We start from the raw sequence: 20,151 nt of genomic DNA, 5'->3' as shown, positions 1-20,151 counted from the left end.
GGACTTAGAAGAGTCCTGTGGTTTACATGGACCAGAAACTGACAATACATGAACCCTTCCTGGCTTCATTTCCACCCCGGTACAGACAAATAAAGCCAATCACGGTGTTTGAGTTTTGCTGTTTTCAGTGATGAGGAGGTTGATTTGTCCTCAGGTTAGTTCCAGTGTGTCAGAGTCTCAGCAGGAAGCTGCTTTGGGTTAAACTTTAACATTGATCACATGTTATTATATTACACACACACACTGCTGAGTGCTGCAGGTTTACAGGGGTTTATTTCAGCGTTCGAGTGTTACAACAGCCAACAGACACCGACGACTGAAGAAGAGGCAAAGGATTTAATGGACGGTTCATCCCACAACAGGAAACCCTTGTTACACAGCTGTGGTCGGGACAACAGAGAGCTGCAGAGTGACGAAGTTCATGGCGAGAAACTGAGTAAGTGGCACTCTGATTTATTACAGTCTAAAACGTTTCATCCCAAACAAGCTGTTCTTGTTAGAACGGCGTGTTTATCTGACAATAAACACTTGATACTGCAGCCTGCTGTCTTTACAGTCGACATGTTGAGTATTTCCTGATGAGACACAGATCAAATCACACTGAAGTTTAATTATGAACCTGTCTGTCTTCATCAGGTGGCTGCAAGTTACCACCAACATGAAAAGGTATCACACTCAACGCTCCACATTACGTTTGATGCCGTTTTACCCTTCGACATATTAAATGTTTCCCATTTCTCTGCTCTTTCACCTGAACTTTACACAGACTGATAACAGACCTGTTACTCTATATAACAGCTACAGTTGGACTTTGATACTTATGTATACTAGTTATGTTATAAACACTCAATAACTCACTCACAATGGTTTATTGTATATGATTTACAAGCCTACTCCTGCCATGCAAGGGCCCAACTGCTCATCAGGAGCAATTTGGGATTTGGTATCAAGGATAGTCGGGGATTCGAACCATCCACCTTCCCATCGCTAGACGGCCCTCTCTACCTCCTGAGCTATAGTCTACCTATTACAGGTTCAAATAATTTACCATATTGCTATATCCATGGCAACGATTGAACTCCAGTGCTCACCTGATAATGTTGAGGACGAGGGGAAGGAGAATGGATCACACTCTGTCCGATCTCCAGGGGGTTCACTTTAATGTAAATGACATGTTTGTTCTCTGTTAACCTGCCAGTGTCAGCAGTAACCACAACATCACCAAACTCCATTAACAAATGTAGTGATTTAAAGAGTTGTTGAGTTAAAACAAACTTTATAACGTAGTGAAACTCTGTCTCTGACAGACTCTGAATCATTGTCTTCTTCTTGTAAATTCAGCATTAAATGAAAACAGTAAGTTGTGTGTTTCCTTGTAAAAAGTGTCAGTTTGTGGCAGCATGGCTGCACCAGCCTGTCTGCTTCTGTGTCTAAAGTGCTAAAGTCTGACCTGCCAACATTAGCAGCTGTTTGACAGCCATCAGCCACTGATTAATCATTTCAGCCATTATTCAGTTAAAAATGCAGTTAATTCCTCTAAGAGTAAGTTGGTCTCCCTCTAGTTAGGTTGTCTCAGAGAGTGCTGTATAACAGGAAGTTAGCATGGCCCCGGTTCACTCTGAGATTTTTGAATTGGATCTTTGTGACAAAGACAAATTTATACTCACAGGTTTGTTTGTAAAGTCGGCCTGTGAAGACGGACTAGTACAGGCCTATTCAAATGGCAGCCCACGCAGCGCATTGTTGTGAAAGTGTGTCGCTAGTAGCAATAAGCTAGTCCTATGATACGACCTCTACAAACAAGTCTTTCTCAACCTTGAAACGTAAATTTGACATTGGAAAACCTCTGGTTTAACCCTGCCTGGACTGAAATATACTTGTTTATTTTACCACCAAATTTTTGTTTTTATGCACTCCAGATGTGACTCGGTCAGATGTGACCAAATTTAAATTTCTTGGTTTTAAAATCTGTCCCAGTCTAATTTATAATGGAACATCCCTGAACTAGTGAGTAGATGTGTCTCTGTGTTCGCTGTGAGGACTTTTAATGTCCTGACAACCTCTGCAGTCTCATTTAGACACTTGTTAGCAACCGCTAACCGTTTTTAACACACGGAAGAGCTTTATAATTCATGTGCGGGGTATTTATTGACATTGTTTATGCCGCAGAACAAAACGTGAAAATATCTTAAGCTTGTGTTAACTGCAGACCTTATTTCAGGCACTGAACAAAAATGAATTTGAATAACCCATTGTGTTCGAGACGAGGGAACCAGAATTATTTACAGATTTTAGGACTCATTCCTGCAGCACTCAATTATGAATCATTGTAACCTGACATCTTTCGGTTTTGGACAGTGTGAAGATGTCAAGTTGGCCCCTGAGAACTTGTGATGGACAATTTTCCTTATGTGAAGCGTTACAGCGATGATCTTAAACTGCCTTTTCTTGTTCATAGCTACTGAGGCTGAGACTGAAACCTTTTCCTCTCTGGCTGTATGCTAGGATCAATCGGACACCAGACTCCTCTGAACCTGAACCTGAACCCGATGGTGCGTCCCCCAAGAGCAACTGGTCACATGAACGTGCCGTGGATTTTAAAGGACAAGTCCCAGCTGCAAAGTAAGCTGAAATTACATTTGAAATGTACCTTCCCAGTATAACTGGTCTTCCACTGTGAAAAATTAACAAATAATCTAAGAAAAATGGATGCTGGAGGCTACAAATAAGGGACAAAATAGTCCACAGTGACTTGCAACATGTGCAGTCAAAATTAACAGGACAATCAGGTGTATGTCAATAAAGATTAAGAGGATTATAAAATGATTAAATCACAAACGAAACGGCATCTCTCTCAAACAAAGTGTGCTAGAGTGCTTTGGTGTCAGTGAATGTTGTGCAAGACTACATGCAACAAAGTGCTTGAATCAGTCAGAGCTGACTTCCTTCCTCATTTTTTGCTCAATGCTGATGTTTGGTCCAGTCAGACCAGTTACAGATTCTGGTGATCTGGACTGGACTGTGCGTTGATAGGTTGGTTCAATACATAGTTAGATGTTGGCTGTTGTTGTAGCTGCTCTCCAGTGAATTATATGGAATTCAGACACTGTGTTGAAATTTGTGAAATTAGGAAATTTGTTCATTAACACTTCCATAAAGTCAGTAATATAATGGGTCATTCAGACCAAACGGCAGGCAAATTATATGCATGTTCAGACCTGACGAAGCTCAGGCCTTTTTACAAGGCAGCATATTGATGTTGTTATTTTAGCTTCGTTTTGATCCATTTATTGCATCAGATCACAGAGAAATCTCTTTTTTTGGGCTCAGAAATCATGCAGTAAAACTGATTAATTCAGTCTGTCTACTTGCTGGTCACAGTTACTATTTATTGATTTTAACACATCTATTAAGAAACTGACACTCAGTGGAGACAGATGGACAGACGCTCTGCAGCTGAGAACTGGGCACTGGTCAGCCTCAGGTAGAGCTGGAAGCTGCAGTCATCCAGACGCAGCTCCAGACGCTGACATTCACCCAGCTGGGTGCCGCACAAGTAATGCAAATGAATAATTCTGGGGCCAAACTTGTGCAAATAACATCAGGCGAATATTTTCTTTGTGATTTGTCTGAACGCACCATGATGCATCGATCTTATTGTCCAGCCCTATTTTCAACATTTTAAATTATACATAATTTCACAGAGTCTATGATTCAGTGATCAAAATGTAAGCTTTAATGAATATCTTGCTTTCAGGATGCATCAGAGACCAGACTGTCCTGAACCTGAACCCAGCTGTGTTTCCATGAGTGACTGGTCTATGGATCGTCCTATAAATTTTGTAGATGGATGTGAATCTGTTGATCAAAGGTGAGGATTTCAAACTGATGATGACGACAATAATCAGACTCTCGATTGTGAAAACCTCCAGTTTTAAAATCTTTCCTAATTCACAATGGGAGCAGCTCAGTGCAACAGTCTGATACAAGCAGATGTTGAGCAGCTCCACTGGAGCAGCTGGAGGTTTTAGATGCCTGGATCCAGGGCGCTTCAGCAGCATGCAGTAAGCGAAGGAGAGCTATATAGAGGGGATGGTGAGAGCTATTGGGACTAAACGAAGGAACACTGAGCTGAAAGTTACAGTTGATGAAAGCTGCTGTTGATTCACAGTGGGATCAGCAGGACTAGTAAACCTTCACCTCGTGTTAAGTCTCTGTGTGGACGGACATAATGTGCGCTAATTTTTCATGATTTGTCCACAGAGTCGACCAGGAGAGCTCAGAGGTTCCGAGTGGACAGTCTGCCCGACAACATCAAACACACCTGGACTCCATATTTATGGTCTGAATTTCTTTCAAGAAATCTATTCCTATCACAAAAATCTCCACACTGCACTTTTCAAACCAGTGGATTGTCGGTCAGTCCAACATGGATCTGATGTTTGGTTCCATGATTTCTGTTCCAGCTGCTGGAAGACAACATTGTCACTTTTGTGGAGAACGAACTTAAAAAGATCAGGAAAGTTCTGAGTTCAGATTACCCAGAATGCTTCGAGAGTCAGGAGGGGGATGAGGAGGTGTTGGATGGTGAGCAGGAGGAGAAGAGGAGGAGCAGCAGAGAGGCCTTTCTGAAGATCACAATGCACTTCCTGAGGAGAATGAAGCAGGAGAAGCTGGCTGACCGTCTGCAGCGCAGTAAGAGGATTTCTCAAAGGATTTAACATGCTGGATAAATGTGACTGTTACTAATGTGTCAAAAGACGGACCGACATATGTTGACATACTCAGAGTTTGAGTAAATATTTACTTTGATGTATCTTCTTTGTTGTATGTTCTTTCAGGAAGTCATTCTGCAGTTTGTCAGCGTAAACTCAAATCTGACCTTCAGAAGAAGTTCCAGTGTGTGTTTGAGGGGATCGCTAAAGCAGGAAACCCGACCCTTCTGAATCAGATCTACACAGAGCTCTACATCACAGAGGGAGGGACTGCAGAGGTCAATGATGAACATGAGGTCAGACAGATTGAAGCAGCATCCAGGAAACCAGACAGACCAGAAACAACAATCAGACAAGAAGACATCTTTAAAGCCTCACCTGGAAGAGACGAACCAATCAGAAGAGTGATGACAAAGGGAGTGGCTGGCATCGGGAAAACAGTCTTAACACAGAAGTTCACTCTGGACTGGGCTGAAGACAAAGCCAACCAGGACATACAGTTCACATTTCCATTCACTTTCAGAGAGCTGAATGTGCTGAAAGAGAAAAAGTTCAGCTTGGTGGAACTTGTTCATCACTTCTTCACTGAAACCAAAGAAATCTGCAGCTTTGAAGAGTTCCAGGTTGTGTTCATCTTTGACGGTCTGGATGAGTGTCGACTTCCTCTGGACTTCCACAACACTGAGATCCTGACTGATGTTACAGAGTCCACCTCAGTGGATGTGCTGCTGACAAACCTCATCAGGGGGAAACTGCTTCCCTCTGCTCGCCTCTGGATAACCACACGACCTGCAGCAGCCAATCAGATCCCTCCTGGGTGTGTTGACATGGTGACAGAGGTCAGAGGGTTCACTGACCCACAGAAGGAGGAGTACTTCAGGAAGAGATTCACAAAGAAGAAGCAGGCCACCAGAATCATCTCCCACATCAAGACATCACGAAGCCTCCACATCATGTGCCACATCCCAGTCTTCTGCTGGATCACTGCTACAGTTCTGGAGGATGTGTTGAAGACCAGAGAGGGAGGAGAGCTGCCCAAGACCCTGACTGAGATGTACATCCACTTCCTGGTGGTTCAGTCCAAAGTGAAGAAGGTCAAGTATGATGGAGGAGCTGAGACAGATCCACACTGGACTCCAGAGAGCAGGAAGATGATTGAGTCTCTGGGAAAACTGGCTTTTGAGCAGCTGCAGAAAGGAAACCTGATCTTCTATGAATCAGACGTGACAGAGTGTGGCATCGATATCAGAGCAGCCTCAGTGTACTCAGGAGTGTTCACAGAGATCTTTAAAGAGGAGAGAGGACTGTACCAGGACAAGGTGTTCTGCTTCGTCCATCTGAGTGTTCAGGAGTTTCTGGCAGCTCTTCATGTCCATCTGACGTTCATCAACTCTGGAGTCAATCTGCTGGCAGAGGAACAAAAATCATCCAAGAAGTCAAAAACAAAAACAGAAGAGTCTGCAGAGACACGGCTCCACCAGAGAGCTGTGGACGAGGCCTTACAGAGTCCAAATGGACACCTGGACTTGTTCCTCCGCTTCCTCCTGGGTCTTTCACTGGGGACCAATCAAAAACTCCTTCAAGGCCTGTTGACACAGACAGGAAGTAGTTCACAGACCAATCAGGAAACAGTCCACTACATCAAGGAGAAGATCAGTGAGAATCTGTCTCCAGAGAGAAGCATCAATCTGTTCCACTGTCTGAATGAACTGAATGATGGCTCTCTAGTGAAGGAGATCCAACAGTACCTGAGATCAGGACGTCTCTCCACAGATAAACTGTCTCCTGCTCAGTGGTCAGCTCTGGTCTTCTTCTTACTGTCATCAGAAAAAGATCTGGACGTGTTTGACCTAAAGAAATACTGTGCTTCAGAGGAGGCTCTTCTGAGGCTGCTGCCAGTGGTCAAAGCCTCCAACAAAGCTCTGTAAGTGCTTTGTTGGATTAATTAAAATTAAAATTCAAACACTGTTTTCTTTTGAAGAGGAGAATACAACATAACTTTCATCATTGTCTTTTCAGGCTGAGTGTCTGTAACCTCTCAGAGAGAAGCTGTGAAGCTCTGTCCTCAGTTCTCAGCTCCCAGTCCTCTAATCTGAGAGCGCTGGACCTGAGTAACAACAACCTGCAGGATTCAGGAGTGAAGCTGCTGTCGTCTGGACTGAAGAGTCCACACTGTACACTGCAAAGTCTCAGGTCAGGATTCATATACTGATGGCCATTTAAAGCCATCAACAATCAAGATTGTCTCTGCCTGCTTTAATTAGTTTCAATCTATTTCCGTGAACATGTGTTAAGTGATACTTGTGCGTTTGCAGGCTATCAGGTTGTCTGATCACAGAAGGAGGCTGTACTTCTCTGGCCTCAGCTCTGAACTCCAACCCCTACCATCTGAGTGAGCTGGACCTGAGTTACAATCATCCAGGAGACTCGGGAGTGAAGATGCTGTCTGCTGGGCTTAAGAATTCACACTGGAGACTGAACACTCTCAGGTATGAATAGGATTACTTGAGGCAGAAAATGTCAGGGAGCCATAATTAGGATGTGCCAAAAGAGGGAGTGAAGGTGATGAAATAGCTGTTCTTCTGGAGGGTTGTCTTGTTACACCATTGCAATATTGGACAATGGTATTTCCTGATGTGTTGCAAAACATAGTGGCGAGTTGACATCATTTTCATGCTGCAGGTTTTTGGGTTCTGGGTAATGACCCTGGGCAGGCCACCGAAGTAGAGCTTATTTATAGGAAACACCAAATGACCCCATGCACCATTCTCCCACAGTACTTTCCACATAATTACCAAGGAGAAATGGTCAAAAGCTTTCTCCAAGTGCACAAACCAAACGTAGACTGGATTGTCAAACTCCCATTACCCTTCCAACAAACCTGCAAGGCTATACAGCTGGTCCGCTATTCCACCACCAATATGGAATCTGCATTGCCAGTCAGAGCCTCATTTATAGCACCCTGGAATACATTTTCAGTGGGAGGCTGAGCAGTGTGAGCCAATAATTACAGCTCACCCTATAGTTATGTCACCCTGAAAATGGGTACCACCACCCCAGTCTCCCACTCCAAAGGTACTGTCCTGGACCTCCATGCAACCCTGAAGATGCGTGTAAGCCAAGAATGTCCAACAATGTCCCCAGCCTTCAGCATCTCAGGTCAAATCCCATCCATGGTTGGTGTCTTGCTGGTGAGGAGGTTTTGATTACTTCAGAGACCTCTGCCATATGGGTATGGGTAAGACTTTGTCTCCTCCACAAAGGACATGTTGTTCGGGAGCCTCAACCGAGCCTTGCTGTCCCTTTTTTAGGCATGGTACGGTTTGCCAGAGCTTCCTTGAGACTAAGCAAAAGTCCTACTCCATAGCACCGGCACCGATGGCCTATGACCAAAGAACCTACCAAGAGTTAGCATGGCTAGGTACTCATCTTTTCCTGTCACCCAAGTTACATAGAACCCCACCTCAATGCATATCCCTGCGTGTGGTTGACCCACAGGGTGGCAGCTGTAATTTTTTCGGGGTGTGACCTGCTGGGCCCCATGTTTCAAGACCATGCCACCGGATGCTCACTTGCGAGGTAATCACCTATGTATGACAGTGATGTAATGTCCATGTTTCAGTGCTGAAATAGGATATGCTGCTCTGACGCCTCCTCCTGCACTGTGGGCAGGATGGTGGTGCAGTGGTTAGCACTGTTGCAAGTAGGTCCTGGGTTTGAATCCCACTGGGACAAGGCCTTAATGTGCGGGTTTGCATGTTCTCCCCATGATTGCGTGGGTTTCCTCAAGTTGCTCCAGTTTCCCCCACCATCAAAACATACACACTAGGTTAATTCTCCAGTCAGTGCTCTTTACATTGTATGATTTGTGATCAAATAAAGATTCTTCCTTCCTTTCAGGGTGGAGCCTTGTGGAGTCCGATGGTTGAGAGCAGGTCTGAAGAAGTGTAAGCGTGCTTTCATTTGATTCATGAAGACAAAGCAGCTTGAAACTGTAACATCATTCATCCAAACATCTGATGTCAATAATTAAACTGATGATAGATCAATAACTGCAACTGTGTCTTGTTTCTCAATCAGATTCCTGTGAACTCACAATCGACACAAACACAGTAAACAGAAAGATCAAACTGTCTGAGGACAACAGGGAGGTGATCAACGTGGAGGAGGAACAGTCGTATCCTGATCATCCAGACAGATTTGACTACTGGGAACAGCTGCTGTGTAGAACTGGTCTGACTGGTCGCTGTTACTGGGAGGCCAAGTGGAGAGGACATGTTGATATATCAGTGAGCTACAGAAGAATCCGAAGGAAAGGGAACAGTGATGACTGTGTAATGGGAGTGAATGATTGTTCTTGGAGACTGACATGCTCTGATGACGGTAATTATGTCTGTCACAATGACAGAAGAACATCCGTCACCTCCTCATCCTCCTCCTCCTCCTCCTCCTCGGTCTCTAACAGAGTAGCAGTGTATGTGGACTGTCCTGCTGGAACTCTGTCCTTCTTCAGAGTCTCCTCTGACACTCTGATCCACCTCCACACCTACAACACCACATTCACTGAACCTCTTTATCCTGGATTTGGGTTCTGGTCCAAGTTCAAAAGGTCTGGTTCCTCAGTGTCTCTGTGTCTTCTATAGGATGGAGAGTCTCACTGCTGATCAACATGGTTCATGTTAAGAGAACAGCAAAGGATGCTGGGATGAATGTCTCTGCAGTCTGCAGACGTAGAGATAAAGAAATGAAAACAAGACAAATCAGACTCTGGGGGAGGAGGCACTTGGGGGGTGAGGGCTACCTAAGAATGTGGGTAGGATTCTGTGTTTGTCCTCAGGGGGCGCCAGAGGAAGATCAGGGACTCAAATACAAAAGAACAAAGATCCTGTTGATGCATCAGTGTGTCATATTAAGTTTGATCTTAATCTGGAATTCTGAGATAAATTAGTTTTGATCCCACCAGAGTTAGAGGGAAAGTGTCTTTTAGACTAAAATTAAAAAGTGTAAAAATGTATTAAACCTTGAGTCCAAAACTGAACTTTGTTGTCTTGCAACATTTGTGTCTGTGAAGAAAAATTGTGTTTAAATGTCAAACAAGAGGCTTTCAGGAAAAACTTCTGCATCTGTGGAAAATAAATTACTGGACAGCCTTTTGCAGATTGTTTTTTCAATTTTTCCAAGTTTTTTGTTTTTATTATGTGTGTAAAATTTCAATTCAGCTCATTGTCAGTCCAGAAATATAAACAGGAAGTTTGTTGTGTTAGTGAACTGAAGATTTCGACACTTTGTAATGATGTCAGAACATTTATTACTCAACATGTTCACTCTGAATGTTGCCTTCCTTATGAACATGTTCAATTGTACTGATTAGTCATCTGCTACATATAATGAGTTCAATGTCATTAACTTGATTTTCATTACACATATTGATAAATCTTCCAGTCACAAAGTTTTATTTTTAGTCTTAGACTAAACATTAAAACAGTTTTCTACTCTAAGAACAAAGAATCTTGCTTGCTGGCTTTTCAAAACTTAGATCAGCAAATGGTGGCATTGGGGTAATGCATAATCATGCATTAGCCACCAACTTATATCTCTAGAAGGGAAGTGGCACATTAACAGGAACCAGAGGACAAAACATCAGACACTGGTGAAGGGATCAGTCAGGTGGAGTGTTTCAGCTTTCAAAGGTAAAATTTGGGACTTTTTTCTTACATATAAAGATGATGAGAACTGCAAACAGTCATGAATGTCTAGCTTTGAATATTGTATATATATATATATATATATATATATATATATATATATATATATATAGATAAACATAGCACAAAAAGTAAGGAAATGTGTGTTTCGTAGGGTGACCAGCATGAGGAAGAGGTGCCAGGCTGTTGTGGTTGTGTGTGGTTCTTCCACACACTACTGAGGCTCCTGTTTGTTAAATTAATAAATTGTTAAATTGCCAATATGTCTTGTTTCTTCAGACTTAAATCATCCAATCCACCAAACAACACCAAACAAGAGTCAATAGCAGAATAAGCTGTTTGACAGAGAAGATTTGGCAAATTTTTCATGGGCACAACGTACATACTCAGCTCTGCTGCTCATCCCACAAATGCATGTTCCTTACAAATCTAGCACCATTTAAAAGGGAAATAAACAGGCTTTCCAACAGTATAATATGTATTGCCAAGAAGCATTGTTACAACAAATAAATAATCTACCAAACACAAATTTCCTTACTTTTTGTGCAATGTTTATATATAATATATTGATATGATTGTGGGTATACTGAGGTGTTGAGGTACTGAGTGATATCACTGAACAATATCAGGTAGATATTTAAAAACTTGCTCCTTGTCTATAACCTGATCTCTCAAACGACAGGTTTCACTCTGAAGAATGGAAGTTTTCAACATTACCAACACCTCACAGGACAACAACACAATCAACGATGAGTATGAGAGAAAAGTCATTCACATCATGAATGTGGTGACATGCATAATCATTTCTGTCGGCCTTCCTTTGACCCTCGTAGCCATCTACGCTCTTCATTCTATGGTAGGTACATTATAAATGAGATTTCCTACAGTTTGTGTGTCTAAAGAATCTTGATCTGTTTCTATTAATATACAGGAATAATTTACCTCATAATTCAAATTGACATTAAGTTGATTGGACCCTTAACACATCCAGTTTGTACGTGGCTCCATTCCAGCTTCCCTTGTTCATTTCCTTTAGCGCCACTATGAAGTTGATGTTTTTGGTTTTTAGTGAAATGTCTCTACAATGATACAGGCATTCATGGTGCCCAGAGGTTGAACAGCAATAACTGTTGTCATCTTTTCATTTAGCACCATCATCAGGTAGAACATTTTTATTTGTTCATTTAGGACTAAAAACCTGCTAAACCTATTTAATTTACATCAGCCTCAGCTGTACTTTCTATCCACTGATAAATAGCAGATTGTAGCATGCTAACAAGCTAAACAGAAATGCTGAACATGGAGAACATTACCTGCTAAACATCAGCATGTTGTCATTGTGAGCATATTCATTTTCGGTGCTAAATTGTGCTGCCGTTTTCATTGAGTTTGTGGTTTATACTGATATGTTGCTATGTGTATGAACTAAATCCTGTAACCAGCCGACAGGACCGTCTTCAGTTAGAGACTAAAGCCTCAATTTGATAAAGAGTCATGCCATCGTTAGAAAGCTTAGATTCTTGTGATTGGATTCATGCAAACCATTTCAAGCCATCTTCTTTTGTTCCCAATTGTCCACTAGATCCATTCCAGTAACATATTTAGTCTAAAACATAGTATTCCTTGCATTAATGGTGATGAAATAGCAACAAATTGCGATCATGGATGTTTTCTATGCTTTTCCACGATTTGAAAGCAAAACCCCATTAGATTGTACAACGGCGTTTCCTTGATTGATGCCTCATTTGACCAGTTATAAGCTTCTATGCCCGCCGCGTGGCCTGCAACTGCCAATGAGTTAACTGGAGGACAGGAGACCCACTCTCGGTCCTGTTTGCTTTTCGCTTTGACACTTACTCCTCCGCCAATCATCTTGTCAGTAAACTGTTGTACTCTTGTACACGATAAGTGAAAAGTGACTCCTGTTACTCTGAGCTGCGACTCTGCTGCTGCATGCCTCGGCAAGCCTAGATCACACTACATACAGCTCCAGGAATATCCGGCAGATTAAATCCTGATTTGCCCCTCCAAACAAACAGAGTAATCTGGTCCAGGAGCTTGGTCGGTCCTGAAGGTCGCCCCAGATTATTTGGTTAATGTGAGGGGTGTCCGGAGCCAGTAGCTTGTGAATGTACCAGCGCAAAATGGATGTGACACATCAAATAAAAATCGGCAACCGCTATCTGTGTCATCTTATTTGCCAACAGGCAGATAGGAGTTGACAAAGTAAATATAAATACAGACATCATATCAGATATGAGAGGTATCATTGCCTTCCTGTTGTTCACAATTGCTTGTTTACATTTACTAATGTTTTCCTGCAGGTGCGAAGTGATCATGTTGCTCCGATCTACGTCATCAACCTTCTCGTGTCCGACCTCATTCAGTTCTGCTGCATGATCATTAGGATAACAACAAAGATGTGGCCTCACATTAGAACACTTTTTCATGCTTTAAGTCTGTTTGCCAGTGTCGGCTTCATGGTGTGTATCGCCCTGGAAAGGTGACTATCTGTATATGCAGTATGTGTGCAGCTATGTCTGACCATCATTACTATATAATTACACAGCTCTAAAAAATCTGAGCATCCATCTTGTGTTACAGGTATCTGGTCATCGCCTGCCCACTGTGGTACCGCTTTAGACGAACCATCAAGATCTCTGTGGTGGTCTCTGTGGCGGTCTGGGTCCTTTCTCTTGCCTTTGCCCTCCCTTTGATATTCGGGGTTAAATTTAAGGTCCTGAAAATCACCTTTGGCATCTTCTTCCTCCTTCCCCTCCCACTGTTGATATTCTTCCTGGGTGGGACCATCAAAGCTCTGTTTGCCAGCCGTGTTCCCTCTGATGAGAAACGACGAATTGTTGGAATTTTGGTTCTGGTGCTGCTTATTTACACGTTGCTGTTCCTGCCCTCCATCGTTCAGTACCTGGCAAAGGCAGGCACATTTGTTGACTACCTGTCATTTGTGCTTCGGCGGGTGAGTCCTCTTGTAGACTTACTTCTGTATGTTTTCATGAGGAAAGGGATCATAGACAAGCTTTTGGCTGCTGTGTGTTGTTGCAGAATGAACAGCAATGATAGCAGCAGAATGGACAGCAATGACGTATGCAGTTCATCTGTATGAATAATGACAACAACTACAGTCAGCTTCTTGTAGGCAGGGAAAGAGAGAGGAAGAACCAACTACCATCAAATCAGAATCACTTTAAATCACCAAACAAGTGTACAAGGAATCTGCGTTGGGCAAAACAAATAAATAAATAGAATAAATGGGATCTGCTGGACTTTCTGGAGGTGGGTCTGGCTGATGCCTGACATCCATCTTGCTAAACTAACTAGTGGTCAAGAACCAGCCCGGCTGCTGAGTCAGTGAAAGGCTGTAAAATTCATCGAGCTGGTGGATTTTCAATCAGCACTGATCAGGTATAAAAGTCAGAAACTAACAACCAGCTGAAAGAGTCCAAAAGTTGTTTGAAAGGAGGTGTTAAAGAGGTGAACTTCTGCAGCAGCTGTAGTGAGGAAATCAATGATTCAATTCAGAATTGTTTAATGATTGTACTTTTAATTTTTTTGTTTTTATTATTTGTGTAAAACTTCAGTTCAGCTCATTGTCAGTCCAGAAATATAAACAGGAAGTTTGTTGTTATTTTAGTGAACTGAAGATGTCTGTTACTTTGTAATGATGTCAGCACATTTATTACTCAACATGTTGACTCTGAATGTTGCCTTCCTTATGAACATGTTCGACTATACTGATTAGTCCTCTGCTGAAGATAAAGACCAATGTAATTAACTTTTTATTTACACATATTCACACAACTTCCAATCACAAAGCTTCATTTTAAGTCTTTGACGAAACAGTTTTCTACTCTAAGAAAAACAAATCTTCTAAATGTTGCATTTATCTGCTTTATTCAGTATTTTGTGTTTAATAGCTTGTAGTGATGTCACTGTGATGTCACCACAAAATCCCTGACTGTCGTTGTTGTTCTTGTTGTTCAATAAAGTTTTAAAAAAAGGAAACCTGCTCATGACTCCCAGTGTGCAGTGGTAGAGGAAGTATTCAGCAGCAGTAACCTATAAAAGAAAGGTTGAGTTGTTTAAAGACAGTTGAATGTACTAAGAAATAATTATATTGTTATTTTCTGTTCAATTACTTTTCTATGGTGATGTCGATCATTAAAATATACCATGTTTTTCATGCTTGAACCACATCAGAATAATGCATCCACAAGCACAAGAACAGGAACTGTTGAAGAAAACATTTATCAGAGATCTTTTCAAAACTTAGGCCAGCAAATAGTGGGGGTTGGAGTAATGCATGATCATGCATACTTATATCTCACTTCCTTCAAAGGGAAGTTGCACATTAAGAGGAACCAGAGGACAAAACATCAGACATTGGAGAAGGAAACAGTCAGGTGGAGAGTTTCAGCTTTCAAAAGGTAAATTTTGTGACTTTTTACATGTAAAGATGATGAGAACTGCAAACAGTCATGAATATCTAGCTATGAATATATAAAACTGATGATACAGATCATATTTGATATGATATGATTGTGGGTATACTATAGGTACACTGAGGTGTTTGATTCAGTGATATCACTGAACAATGTCAGGTAGTTATTTAAAAACTTGCTCGTTGATCTCTCAAACGACAGGTTTTACTCTGAAGAATGGAAGTTTTCAACATTACCAACACCTCACAGGACATCAGCTATAATTACAGCAACATTGCCTTTGACTACGATGACAACATCACCTCTGACTACAGTGATAACAGCACCGTCGACAATGTGCAAAAGGCAAAATTCTGGTTCACCATGTTTGTGCTGCAAAGCATAATCATTTCTGTCGGCCTTCCTTTGACCCTCATGGCCATCTTCACTCTTTATTCTATGGTAGGTACATTATAAATGAGATTTCAAATCCACGAAGATTTAATTTAAATAGGTTTTAAAGCCCTAAACTTGGAAAATAAGCAAATTGATGCCATTTTATGTAATTCTCTATTTGAATAGGCTGTTTTGCTACCTCAGCACTTGTTTTTGACTATTTCATATGCACAAAGTTAGTGTGAATATGTAAATAAAATACTATAATGAGTTTTTACTCATATTACTCTCAGGCAGGAAAAAGTTTAAAGTCACAAAATGGTACCACACCCCCAAATTTGAACTGGGACCATGTAAGACTATATGATGTGGATCCATTGTGTTTTCCAGCTAATTCGGACTGTTACACGTCAACTGCAGGCTTATTGTTGAATTAAAAAATCAAGGCGAGAAAAAGTAAACAAATAATTCAGAGTGTTCTATCTCCAAATGCAACTACAGCTTTAAATGTATTTTTGGGCTAGAATGGGATAAGCATTTAGAATAATTTTACATACATTTTTAGGAATGGTAACAGGTTGAAATCTGGTTAAATGATTTATTGAGTTTTCCCACCAACTAATAAGTTCATGAGAACACCAGTGTTACTCGGTACACTGTCTTTTTTATAAGAAAAGAAGCAAACTGTCTGTAGAGTGGTGGAACGGTGAGCAAGTGATGGAATCAGTGTATGTCCGACCACCGTATAACACCAGACTTAATACTGATTTGCCCCTCCAAACAAACAGAGAAATCTGGTCCAGGAGCTTGGTCGGTTCTGAAGGTTGCCCCAGATTATTTGGTTAATGTGAGGGGTGTCCGGAGCCAGTAGCTCGTGAATGTACCAGCGCAAAATGGATGTGACACATCAAATAAAAATCGGCAACCGCTATCTGTTTCATCTTATTTGCCAACAGGCAGATAGGAGTTGACAAAGTAAATATAAATACAGACATCATATCAGATATGAGAGGTATCGTTGCCTCCCTGTTGTTCACAACTGCTTGTTTACATTTACTAATGTTTTCCTGCAGGTGCGCCGTGATCATGTTGCTCCGATCTACGTCATCAACCTTCTCGTGTCCGACCTCATTCACCTCTGCTGCATGATCGTTAGGATAGCAACAAAGATGAGGCCTCACATTAGAACATTTTTTCAACTTTTAAGTCTGTTTGCCAGTGTCGGCTTCATGGTGTGTATCGCCCTGGAAAGGTGAGTATCTGTATGTGCAGTATGTGTGCAGCTATGTCTGACCATCATTACTATATAATTACACAGCTCTAAAAAATCTGAGCATCCATCTTGTGTTACAGGTATCTGGTCATCGCCTTCCCACTGTGGTACCGCTTTAGACGAACCATCAAGATCTCTGTGGTGGTCTCTGTGGCAACCTGGGTCCTTTCTCTTGCCTTTGCCCTCCCTTTGATATTTGGGGTTAAATTTAAGGTCCTGAAAATCACCTTTGGCATCTTCTCCCTCCTTCCCCTCCCACTGTTGATATTCTTCCTGGGTGGGACCATCAAAGCTCTGTCTGCCAGCCGTGTTCCCTCTGATGAGAAACGACGAATTGTTGGAATTTTGGTTCTGGTGCTGCTTATTTACACGTTGCTGTTCCTGCCCACCATCGTTCAGTACCTGGCAAAGGCAGGCACATTTGTTGACTGGACCTTCAAGTCCCTGGCTTTTGGGTTTCGGCGGGTGAGTCCTCTTGTAGACTTACTTCTGTATGTTTTCATGAGGAAAGGGATCATAGACAAGCTTTTGGCTGCTGTGTGTTGTTGCAGAATGAACAGCAATGATAGCAGCAGAATGGACAGCAATGACGTATGCAGTTCATCTGTATGAATAATGACAACAACTACAGTCAGCTTCTTGTAGGCAGGGAAAGAGAGAGGAAGAACCAACTACCATCAAATCAGAATCACTTTAAATCACCAAACAAGTGTACAAGGAATCTGCGTTGGGCAAAACAAATAAATAAAGAATAAATCGGATCTGCTGGACTTTCTGGAGGTGGGTCTGGCTGATGCCTGACATCCATCTTGCTAAACTAACTAGTGGTCAAGAACCAGCCCGGCTGCTGAGTCAGTGAAAGGCTGTAAAATTCATCGAGTTGGTGGATTTTCAATCAGCACTGATCAGGTATAAAAGTCAGAAACTAACGACCAGCTGAAAGAGTCCAAAAGTTGTTTGAAAGGAGGTGTTAAAGAGGTGAACTTCTGCAGCAGCTGTAGTGAGGAAATCAATGATTCAATTCAGAATTGTTTAATGATTGTACTTTTAATTTTTTTTGTTTTTATTATTTGTGTAAAACTTCAGTTCAGCTCATTGTCAGTCCAGAAATATAAACAGGAAGTTTGTTGTTATTTTAGTGAACTGAAGATGTCTGTTACTTTGTAATGATGTCAGCACATTTATTACTCAACATGTTGACTCTGAATGTTGCCTTCCTTATGAACATGTTCGACTATACTGATTAGTCCTCTGCTGAAGATAAAGACCAATGTAATTAACTTTTTATTTACACATATTCACACAACTTCCAATCACAAAGCTTCATTTTAAGTCTTTGACGAAACAGTTTTCTACTCTAAGAAAAAACAAATCTTCAAATTGTTGCATTTATCTGCCTTATTCTGTATTTTGTGTTTAATAGCCTGCAGTGATGTCACTGTGATGTCACCACAAAATCCCTGACTGTCGTTGTTGTTCTTGTTGTTCAATAAAGTTTTTAAAAAAGGAAACCTGCTCATGACTCCCAGTGTGCAGTGGTAGAGGAAGTATTCAGCAGCAGTAACCTATAAAAGAAAAGTTGAGTCGTTTAAAGACATTTGAATGTACTAAGAAATAATTATATTGTTATTTTCTGTTCAATTACTTTTCTATGGTGATGTCAATCATTAAAATTTACCATGTTTTTCATGCTTGAACCACATCAGAATAATGCATCCACAAGCACAAGAACAGGAACTGTTGAAGAAAACATTTATCAGAGATCTTTTCAAAACTTAGGCCAGCAAATAGTGGGGGTTGGAGTAATGCATGATCATGCATACTTATATCTCACTTCCTTCGAAGGGAAGTTGCACATTAAGAGGAACCAGAGGACAAAACATCAGACATTGGAGAAGGGAACAGTCAGGTGGAGAGTTTCAGCTTTCAAAAGGCAAATTTTGTGACTTTTTACATGTAAAGATAATGAGAACTGTCATGAATATCTAGCTTTGAATATATAAAACTGATGATACAGATCATATTTGATAGGATATGATTGTGGGTATACTATAGGTACACTGAGATGTTTGATTCAGTGATATCACTGAACAATGTCAGGTAGATATTTAAAAACTTGTTCCTTGTCTATAACACGATCTGTCAAACGACAGGTTTCACTCTGAAGAATGGAAGTTTTTAATATTACCAACACCTCACAGGACAACAGCTATGATTACATCAACACTGCCTATGACTACAGTGATAACAGAACTGTCAACAATGAGTATAAGAGAAATGTCAAGTTTATCATGAAGGTGGTGACATACATAATCATTTCTGTCGGCCTTCCTTTGACCCTCGTGGCCATCTACACTCTTCATTCTATGGTAGGTACATTATAAATGAGATTTCATACAGTGGGTGTGTCTGTCAATGATCTGGATCTGTTCCTATTAATAAGCAGAGATAATTTACCTCATAATTAAAATGTACATTACATTGATTGGACCCTTAACACATGCAGTTTGTATATGTGGCTCCATGACAGCCTTCTCTTAAACTGGTGAGGTTAATGGCACCATTTAGTTCCAACTCAATGAAAAACATAAAATAGTTGTCAAGCTTGCCAGAGTAATTTGTACAGCATTATTTGGCCTCATTATTTGTTTAAATAAGGCATGTCTGGGCAGATGATTTCTAACTATGTCTAGTTACGAACATCATACCGTCATTAGCAACCTTTAACGTTTGTTGATTCCTTTGCTGCTTTTAAACCACCAATAGAAACATCAAAATGAAACGGAAAGAAACAAAGAGAGAAGGAAAGGAAGGTGGAAGGAAGGGTGGTTACAGGATAGGTTAGTAGGCTTCTCTTCATCCAGGATTGGAGCCAGCCAGAGATTTGGTTGCGGACTGTTGTGCAGAATGTGCACATGGTTTTTGTTGGTGGTGTTGTATGGTGCACGTGTTGCCTTAAAAGAAACAAAACCAAAGCCAAACCAACACTTTACAGACTTATAGCCTGTGTACCTTCTACCTGCCGTTGATAGATGGGTTCATTCTGTAGGGTTCAGAAATGTAAATGCTCTGCCAAGACTACATGTCAGATGTATCTGAGGATAATGCACAATAGTGGTAGTAGCAGGTCTCAGGGATTGTTCAAGGGAGGCAAAGGGGACCAGATCATATCCTACTGTTCAGGCTGTTAAACTAGAAGCTAAGTTCCCTGATAAGGTCCTACAAAAGATCTCTATCTTCTTGCACTTAAGCCACACCTTCTCACAACTCCTGACAGGGTCTCTAAGGCACGCAAAAGAGTCCATCATGATAGGAAGGGGAAACAGTGTTTGATAGCGCATGCCAGTGGGGTGAGTTGGCATGTGGTTGCTGGCAGTTGCCAAAGAGTGAGCCAGCTTGTGCTGCTAAGCTGGGGTGACTGTTGGTCCAGAAAATGTCAATTACATCAACAGTCAAGAAGAAATATGCTGAATGAGCGTTCAGCTCAAGAAAAGAGGAAAGGGAAGACCTGCAGTGGTCAGAAGACTTCTGGCTGCCAGCTTGTGGTGGGCTCACGGGCAGCACAGAAGGACCTGAGCTGGAGTCAGACTCTGAAGGAGACAAGAACCTCAGTGCCCTCTGGA

At 41.5% G+C, this 20,151-nt stretch overlaps 2 protein-coding genes and 1 pseudogene across 2 annotated transcripts; all 3 read left to right on the top strand.

Annotated features, from left to right (window-relative positions):
- Positions 1–540: 540 nt before the first annotated feature.
- Positions 541–10,055, top strand: LOC141009328 (protein NLRC3-like; annotated as a pseudogene).
- Positions 10,056–11,117: 1,062 nt separating this feature from the next.
- Positions 11,118–13,750, top strand: LOC141009080 (chemokine XC receptor 1-like). Its single transcript, XM_073481490.1, has 3 exons — positions 11,118–11,276; positions 12,745–12,923; positions 13,025–13,750. The coding sequence occupies exons 1-3, from the start codon at positions 11,118–11,120 to the stop codon at positions 13,542–13,544; spliced, it is 858 nt and encodes a 285-aa protein (XP_073337591.1). The 3' UTR covers positions 13,545–13,750.
- Positions 13,751–15,055: 1,305 nt separating this feature from the next.
- On the top strand, positions 15,056–17,863 carry LOC141009326 (proteinase-activated receptor 1-like). Its single transcript, XM_073481875.1, has 3 exons — positions 15,056–15,321; positions 16,329–16,507; positions 16,609–17,863. Exons 1-3 carry the CDS (start codon positions 15,097–15,099, stop codon positions 17,138–17,140), a joined length of 936 nt encoding a protein of 311 aa, XP_073337976.1. The 5' UTR covers positions 15,056–15,096; the 3' UTR covers positions 17,141–17,863.
- The last annotated feature ends 2,288 nt before the right edge of the window (positions 17,864–20,151 follow it).

This window comes from Pagrus major, chromosome 15 (assembly GCF_040436345.1).
Source record: "Pagrus major chromosome 15, Pma_NU_1.0".
Taxonomy (NCBI): Eukaryota; Metazoa; Chordata; class Actinopteri; order Spariformes; family Sparidae; genus Pagrus; species Pagrus major.
The sequence above is the reverse complement of the archived record's forward strand: the minus strand, read 5'-3'. Positions and strand labels throughout refer to the sequence as shown.